Below are 8,497 nucleotides of genomic sequence, written 5' to 3'. Positions count from 1 at the left end.
ATAATTTGTTCAAACATTTATTTTATTCCACACAAAAAAAATCCTAGCCTAAACGGTAACAGCAACTAGGCTAGGGTTTTAGAAGTGGTACGTTACACCCTCCGTCCCATAGTTTCATATGCATCGCTTGTAATAACAAGTGCGAAGTTATGGTGGCTCTTTTTTGAAAAAATAAAAACATATTTAGAAGTTTCTAAAATCAGAAAAATATCCATGGAAACTTGTATGTATTCACTACGGATTCATGAAATTTTGTTTTGAAAATAAATAATTTGTAAGCTGTAAAAAAACAAAATTCCGACCAAAACAAAATGTTGAAAAATAATATTTGTCTTTTCTTTGTACGCCATGTGTGAAAGTAAAATGTTGACAAAATTTGCACATACATAGTATGCACGTTTTGTGTACAAAAAAATTCATTTTTTTACCTTTTAGAATATATTTTTGGAAAAGGGCACCATGGTGCCCATGCACCATTTGCAATTTCGTTGCACTAGGGGTGCAGAGCGGTGCACGAACCCATGCCGCTTCATATACAAAACTACCATATTCTGTTTTTTCTTTTGCGGGAAACCATATTCTGTTCTATCTGGATTATACCCCGAGCCTACATCAAGCTTGCATCAAGCCTGCATCGAGCAGACACGGGACTTAGACTACACCAATGGCTGCTTCCATTGGTTGTAAGATCCTAATCTACCTCTCTACTCATTATGCAATTAGGTGATCTAATGACAAGGCATATCCTGTTAAGTAGATCCTATGGGATTAAATCAAATAATGGTAATCTGCTACTGGATCGGTGCTAGATTTTTATGATTATTAACAAGTTTTGTTAGTTTAAATTTCTGCTTCAAGATGTAAATTAGCACGGGTTTTACTTCCCGTTAGCAATTAGAACATGATGAAATAAAAAGAAAGCCCCAATTTTTTCCCAATTCAGATGAACCCTAACCGTAGAAACCGAAAATTTGAAACCCTAACGGGCTGTTTTAGCGGCTGGGCTTTGGCCCAAGTTCTCTTGGCCCATGGAAAAGTTTTTTCTTTGCTTATATGAGTTTTTTCGCTGCTGGGCCGAATGGTGATGGGTAGCCGTGGGCTATGGGGCTAAAATTAAAGTTCTGTGCATTTTCTATTTATTCAGTGAATTTTAGTATTATGATTCTTCCCAAAATGTTTTGCATTGTTATAAATAAAATTGCCAGAAAAATGATGTTGTAAATTACATTTAGTTTTCTGAATGAAATGGAACCGACAAGAAATTTTATTTAGAAAACTCTTATGAAATTAATGTTTGTGTCGTTTTATGGCATATTAATGTGATCATTTTGTAATACAAATCAATGTTGTTTTACAATTTTGAATCACCCCGTTCATTCCTTATTATTTTCTACCCAACAGTGATATAATTTGGAGTTAATTTTTGCATGAAAATTGATCAAACCAACGTAAGTTAATTTTTATGTAATTTAATTTAATTATGATGTTCTTTTCCTTTACTTATGATATTTTGAATTCATGACAGCTTCCAGTCTTCATCCTTACTGGAAACAACTTCCAAACATGTTAGGACTCGTTGCTATTGCACCTCGGCTGGCATGAGGTTGACCTCGCGCTGAGGGAAGGTAAACCAGTGGAACCTAAAAAGCATGCCACTGCGTATGCTGAGCTTAAGAAAGCCTATGATGCTAAAGTTGAGAAGTGGGAGAGGTCAAACAGAATGGCGCTCCTAATTGTGAACTTCTCCATCTCGACTGGGATTAAAGGGGCTATTTCCGCTAATGAAAGTGTCGCCGAATATTTGAAATTGGTGGAAGAACAATTTAAGGGCTCAAAGTAAGTGTATGCAGATGAGCTTTCGCACAAGCTGCTTGCAAAATACGATGGGCACGAAAATGTGGGGGAGCATATTTCAAGTATGGACAATGCCGCGGCAAAGCTTAAAACCATGAAGTGTGACTTGAACGAAGAGCTTCTTGTGCTCCTAATTTTTAGGTCACTACCCTCACAATTCAATCCATTCAAGATAAACTATAATTCTCTTGAAATCAAATGAAAAATACTTGAACCCATTGCACATTGCGTTCATGAGGAAGAGAGAATGAAGAGTGAGCAGAAAGATAAAGCTTTTCATGTTAACTCTACAAAGAGAAAGCATGAGAACAATGCTCATAGCAATAATGTGCCTAACATAAAGCAGTTTTCCAAAAAGAATCCTTCAAAGCCTAAGCAATGAAATAAGGAAAGTTGTTCACGTTCCGCTCCTTCAGTAGCTGCTCCAGTAAATCTTACAAATACCGCTGGAGAAAGACTTTGCAATTTTTGCAAACAACCAAATCATGTCAAGGAAGTATCTCTACTTTAACCAATCGTTCCATTCTCCCCTCGAAATGTGGCCCAAGCAACGATGCCACAATTTCGGAGAAGGATTGATACTTCTTGAGTATGAATGATTTGCATGTTTGCAAAAATTGCAAAGTCTTTCTCCACCGACATTTTTAAGATCTACTAGAGCAGCCGTTGAAGAAGCGGGACATGAACAGCTTGCCTCATTGCATTGCTTAGGCTTTGGAGGATTCTTTTTGGAAAACTGCTTTTTGTTGGGCATATTATTGTTATGAACACTATTCTCATGCTTCCTCTTTATAGAGTTAACACAGAAAGCTTGATCTTCTTTCTGCTCACTCTTCATATTCTCTTCCTCCTAAACGCAATGTGCAATGCATTCACGTACTTTCCATTTGATTTCAAGAGAATTATAGTTTATCTTGGATTGAACTGTGAGGGTAGTGACCTAAAAACTAGGAGCTCAAACAGCTCTTCGCTCAAGTCACACTTCATGATTTTAAGCTTTGCCACGACATCGCTCATACTTAAAATATGCTCTCTCACACTTCCGTGCCCATCATATTTTGCAAGCAACTTATGCAAAAGCTCATCTACATACACTTACTCCGAGCCCTTAAATTGTTCTTCCACCGATTTCAAATATTCCGCGGCACTTTCATTAGCGGGAATAGCCCCTTTAATCTCAGTCGAGATGGAGAAGTTCATAATTGAGAGCGCCATTCTGTTTGACCTCTCCCACTTCTCAACTTTAGCATGATAGGCTTTCTTAAGCTCAGCATACCCAGTGACATCCTTTTTAGGTTCCACTAGTTTACTTTCCCTCAGCGCAAGGTCAGCCTTATGCCAGCCGAGATGCAATAGCAACGAGTCCTTCCATGTTTGCAGGTTGTTTCTAGTAAGTGGCTCGATCTCGAGACCACGAGGACTGGAAGTTGTCATGAATTCAAAATATCATAAGTAAAGGAAAAGAACATCATAATTAAATTAAATTGCACAAAAATTAATTCCATGCAAAAATTAAGTCCAAATTATATCACCATTGGGCAGAAAATAATAAGGTTATATCACCATTGGGCAGAAAATAATAAGGAATGAATGGTGTGATTCAAAATTGTAAAACAACGTTGGTCTGTATTACAAAATGATCACATTAATATGCCATAAAATGACACAAACATTAATGTCATAAGAGTTCTCTAAATAAAATTTCTCGTTGGTTCCATTTCATTCAGAAAACTAAATGTAATTTACAACATCATTTTTCTGGCAAATTTATATTTATAACAGTGCAAAACATTTTGGGAATAATCATAATACTAAAATACACTGAATAAACAGAAAACGCACAGAACTTTAATTTTAGCCCCATAGCCCACGGCTACCCATCACTCATTCGGCCCAGCAGCTTAAAACTCATATAAGCAAAGAAAAGACTTTTCCATGTGCCAAGATAACTTGGGCCGAAACCCAGCCGCTAAAACATCCCGTTGGGCCAAAACCCACCCTGGCACTAAGGGCCTCATCAAAAGTACCACGAGAGGAAAAGCTAGCTAATCTAGCCAACTCATGAGCTAGCTCGAACAATGGCAAGTTGCTCTTTATCATGTCTATTTACGAGTGATCGTTAGATCGACTGGAACTATAGACTGAAAATGGTCCAGTTAAGGCCAGGTTGCATAAATTGCTAAATACATTAAAATTAAAAGCAGGTACGGAGAGCTAGAGATAGGATTGGAGTACATTTTCTCCAACGACTTGATAACATAAGAACAGAAGCAAAACAAAGCAGAAACTTCCAACTAAGCATTATTATTATTTTCCACGAAAGGCATAATCAGACCAAGTCGGTTAAATCTTGGCATAATCAGGTATAACAATCCCGTAGATACTTATACAAACGAAAATCCCAGGATAGTACAGACTTAGAAGGCGACCAAAGAGTACTTTCAAATTCAATTTGGCAGGTCCGTACCAGGTACCATCACAGCAGGCTCCGACAAGAAGAAATCATCCATCTACAAATAGAAACGAATAATCTAAGCTCCAACTCTTCAACTGACATTATAAATGTAACAACCGTAATAACTACTTTGCGCCGTGTCCATGAGTTCCACTTTGCAAAATAAAGCAGATACATATCGTAAAAACAAAAAGCATGTGTTCTTCATCCCAGAGAACCTCCATTGTCACTACTCACAAGTCTACAGAGATAAAAAAAATGGGTCAAACAAACATTCTTTTGGCTACAAGGAAAGGCACACATGTTTTTTTGCGGACAATAATCATAAAAGTACTCCCTCCGTAAACAAATATAAGAGCGTTTCGATCACTAAAGTAATGATCTAAACACTCTTATATTTCTTTACAGAGGGAGTAATATGTATCCAGCATATGTTAAGTATGTAGATTTGCATTGTGTTGCAAGAGGTCGAAGTATAATTGCTAGCATTTCTTCAAATAATGGAGGCAAAATCCAAACAGATTAATGTTCTTCTTATATTCGGTAAAGTAACTTCTATAAACTCATCGAATGATACAACAACAACAACAACAAAGCCTTTAGTCCCAAACAAGTTGGGGTAGGCTAGAGGTGAAACCCATAAGATCTCGCAACCAACTCATGGCTCTGGCACATGGATAGCAAGCTTCCACGCACCCCTGTCCATAGCTAGCTCTTTGTCGATACTCCAATCTTTCAGGTCTCTCTTAACGGACTCCTCCCATGTCAAATTCGGTCGACCCCGCCCTCTCTTGACATTCTCCGCACGCTTTAGCCGTCCGCTACGCACTGGAGCTTCTGGAGGCCTTCGCTGAATATGCCCAAACCATCTCAGACGATGTTGGACAAGCTTCTCCTCAATTGGTGCTACCCCAACTCTATCTCGTATATCATCATTCCGGACTCGATCCTTCCTCGTGTGGCCACACATCCATCTCAACATACGCATCTCCGCTACACCTAATTGTTGAACATGTCGCCTTTTAGTCGGCCAACACTCCGCGCCATACAACATTGCGGGTCGAACCGCCGTCCTGTAGAACTTGCCTTTTAGCTTTTGTGGCACTCTCTTGTCACATAGAATGCCAGAAGCTTGGCGCCACTTCATCCATCCGGCTTTGATTCGATGGTTCACATCTTCATCAATACCCCCATCCTCCTGCAACATTGACCCCAAATACCGAAAGGTGTCCTTCCGAGGTACCACCTGGCCATCAAGGCTAACCTCCTCCTCCTCACACCTAGTAGTACTGAAACCGCACATCATGTACTCGGTTTTAGTTCTACTAAGCCTAAACCCTTTCAATTCCAAGGTTTGTCTCCATAACTCTAACTTCCCATTTACCCCCGTCCGACTATCGTCAACTAGCACCACATCATCCGCAAAGAGCATACACCATGGGATATCTCCTTGTATATCCCTTGTGACCTCATCCATCACCAATGCAAAAAGATAAGGGCTCAAAGCTGACCCCTGATGCAGTCCTATCTTAATCGGGAAGTCATCGGTGTCGACATCACTTGTTCGAACACTTGTCACAACATTATCGTACATGTCCTTGATGAGGGTAATGTACTTTGCTGGAACTTTGTGTTTCTCCAAGGCCCACCACATGACATTCCGCGGTATCTTATCATAGGCCTTCTCCAAGTCAATGAACGCCATATGCAAGTCCTTCTTTTGCTCCCTATATCTCTCCATAAGTTGTCGTACCAAGAAAATGGCTTCCATGGTCGACCTCCCAGGCATGAAACCAAACTCATCGAATGATACTAATGACTAAATTCAAAAGAAACTTGATCAAGATGCAATAGCTTTCAGATGAATGGGGAAGTGAGGAGTGGACCCAAGTCCAAATTTCTATGTTGCTATGTCCATGGCTGAGTACAGTTTTTATCTACCACGTGAAAAAAATGACATGGTTTTTCAGATCTGATTTTTTTAAGCATCTTCACCTTGCATTCTTGTGCAAGTCAAACGGTAGGAGAATTTATGAAACACACTACAAACATATACTATTATGGATACTCCTTAAAATATGATCAGACCTGAATATTTGAGGTGAGGAGATTATAATCTGCTACATTCCACCTAGAAACGGTCACACGTCATCATTGCCAGCTGGGTCAATACAAAAGAATCAGTGACCCCTTTGCCTCAAATGTGTCACTCATGACTATGTGAATATTCAAAACAATATTTGCTTAAAGACTAAATATACATACAGCTTCACCTAATCAAAGGGAAACTTTTGCAAAGCAAATGATCTCTGGTATAGCCAAAAGGTCGACAACTATAATAATAGCCAAAAGGTATTTTGAAGTTTTTATTGCCGTGCACCATTTTTTTGTGATGGCAACACACTTTGCAGGGCTTCTATGATTTTCATTTACAAACAATCTATTCAATAACCGACCCCTTCAAATAAGTGCAGTGGTCTCCTCTTTCCACGAATTCCTCTGAACTATAAATTAATGAAGGTACTTAATCATCAACAGCTATTAGTTTATTCACCTTTTGGGGCTTGATGTTCATCTAGTTTCGTCCTGACCTACAACAAGGACCATGTGGAAGTATAAGATTGGTTTCAACACGACAAATTTAATCATCAGATTTTGAAAAAAATTTATCTACAGAAAAATGACTCCCATCACATAAGTTTGTGGACTCTCCCCCTAGATAAAATTACAGTATGGTTATGAAATGGGCACTTGAGAGTTGCAACACTCTAAAAATATGGTGTCAAAATGTAATGACAGCATGAGAATGCAACATTAGCCTGTTTTAGGACAGGTTTAAAAGCACAATTACAACTAACACACATCAAATTCATATTACCATCAGACTGATTATGAAGACAAAATTGATCTAGCGCAGAGACTTACGCGCTTGTGATCAGCCCAAAACTACTCTACTCTGCAGTCCGTAACAACTAAAACTAGTCTGCTCAACAGTAGATAGCAATAGACAAACATGCATCGTGACATAAGCCATCTTAGATTGCGAAAAAAAACATAGAAATGTGAAAATCACCTTCTGTAAGCCAACCAAACCCAGTGCGAGCCGGGGTGGCAAGGAGCGACGTCATGAGCGCCGACGCCGTGGCACTGTGCATGGGCATCAGCGACTCCACGCAGAAGCTGGTCATCTCCACCGGTGACCTACAGATGGCGAAACATGGAAACCAAAATTTTCATCCAGATCAAGTGGCAAAACGAATGCTCCTAGAGAACCACTAACCAAGAGCGCTCGTACCTTAGGAGCACGCGGGGAGCAGAGGCCGGGAGTCGCCTCGGGAGCGGAGCTGAGCCAGCGCGGGGGGCGGCTCTGGCGGCAGCCCCGCGGAGAGAGGAGGCAGCAGATCCGGATCGGAGGAAGGATCTTGCGGCGGCGACGGCGGCCATTGCGGCGGGGTGTGTGCGATGGGGCACGGCAGGGGGGGAGGGGAGACGGGGGCTAAACCCTACACTGCTTAGCTGGGCTGTACGCGGCGGCGTGTTGGAATGGAACGCCGCAGCTTCGCCTTACTGATCGGCCCGTTTACAACCAAGCGCCTGGCACCCCCGCCTTCTCAGTTTGGCCCAAGTGAGTTATGGGCATCACAGCTGCTTAACCCATTTGCTAAAATAAAAAGCTGCTTAGCCCATACTTATCTCTAACAAAAAAAAGCCTAGTTATGGCTCTCCCTCTCTCTTTTTTTGAAGTTTGATAACCGAAGTAGCCGTTTCGCTATTCTGGTCTAATTGCAGTGTCTAAAGGGACGTGGAGTATCGCTCGAACTCAAGTAAGCTTGGAAGAACAGTAGAATAAAAAATCTGGAATTTTTTTATGGTAAACTTTGACAAATTTTCTAAGTGCTTGAATTTTTTTATCATGAGATCACATTTGTGGAAGGCGTGAAAAAAAAAAGATGCTCCAAAAATGCTACTTTCGAAAACATTTGGAGCACTGATTTTTTTTTCACGCCTTCCTCGAATGTGATCTCATGATGTAAATGTCCAAACACTTAGAATTGTCAAATTTTACCACAGAAAAAATTCAGAATGTTTTGATATATTTAAAAAAAACGATTTTATTGTTCATACAAGCTCATTTGGACTCAAGCTCACAAGGGTACTTTCACGTCTAAAGTGTCTTTGTTAATAATT

At 40.1% G+C, this 8,497-nt stretch overlaps 1 protein-coding gene across 11 annotated transcripts; it reads right to left on the bottom strand.

The window, feature by feature from the left end:
* Nucleotides 1-4,131: 4,131 nt before the first annotated feature.
* LOC119277017 (protein NUCLEAR FUSION DEFECTIVE 6, mitochondrial-like) lies at nt 4,132-7,856 on the bottom strand. 11 transcript variants are annotated; one of them, XR_005136891.1, is made up of 5 exons: nt 7,605-7,854; nt 7,383-7,510; nt 6,864-6,900; nt 6,398-6,470; nt 4,132-4,550 (listed from the first exon to the last, which is right to left on the bottom strand). XR_005136891.1 is itself a non-coding variant. In XM_037558215.1 (5 exons), the coding sequence occupies exons 1-3, from the start codon at nt 7,751-7,753 to the stop codon at nt 6,881-6,883; spliced, it is 297 nt and encodes a 98-aa protein (XP_037414112.1). In that variant the 5' UTR covers nt 7,754-7,854; the 3' UTR covers nt 4,132-4,364; nt 4,547-4,550; nt 6,864-6,880. The 11 variants fall into 11 exon arrangements, 6 of the variants coding, with proteins under 6 accessions (XP_037414112.1, XP_037414109.1, XP_037414110.1 ...); XR_005136897.1 differs by lacking the exon at nt 6,864-6,900 and having other exon boundaries at nt 4,132-4,364; nt 4,547-4,550; XM_037558215.1 differs by lacking the exon at nt 6,398-6,470 and having other exon boundaries at nt 4,132-4,364; nt 4,547-4,550.
* Nucleotides 7,857-8,497: the final 641 nt, after the last annotated feature.

This window comes from Triticum dicoccoides, chromosome 3B, assembly GCF_002162155.2.
Source record: "Triticum dicoccoides isolate Atlit2015 ecotype Zavitan chromosome 3B, WEW_v2.0, whole genome shotgun sequence".
Taxonomy (NCBI): Eukaryota; Viridiplantae; Streptophyta; class Magnoliopsida; order Poales; family Poaceae; genus Triticum; species Triticum dicoccoides.
Note: the sequence above shows the minus strand (reverse complement) of the source record. Positions and strands in the feature narration are given on the sequence as shown.

What these genes read in the sequence shown, in the direction of transcription:
- LOC119277017 (XM_037558212.1), bottom strand. Translation starts at nt 7,753, where the DNA reads ATGGCCGCCGTCGCCGCCGCAAGATCCTTCCTCCGATCCGGATCTGCT. An exon ending in GCTCCCCGCGTGCTCCTAAG is followed by an intron (nt 7,511 to 7,604) that starts GTACGAGCGCTC and finishes CGCCATCTGTAG; the next exon opens with GTCACCGGTGGAGATGACCA.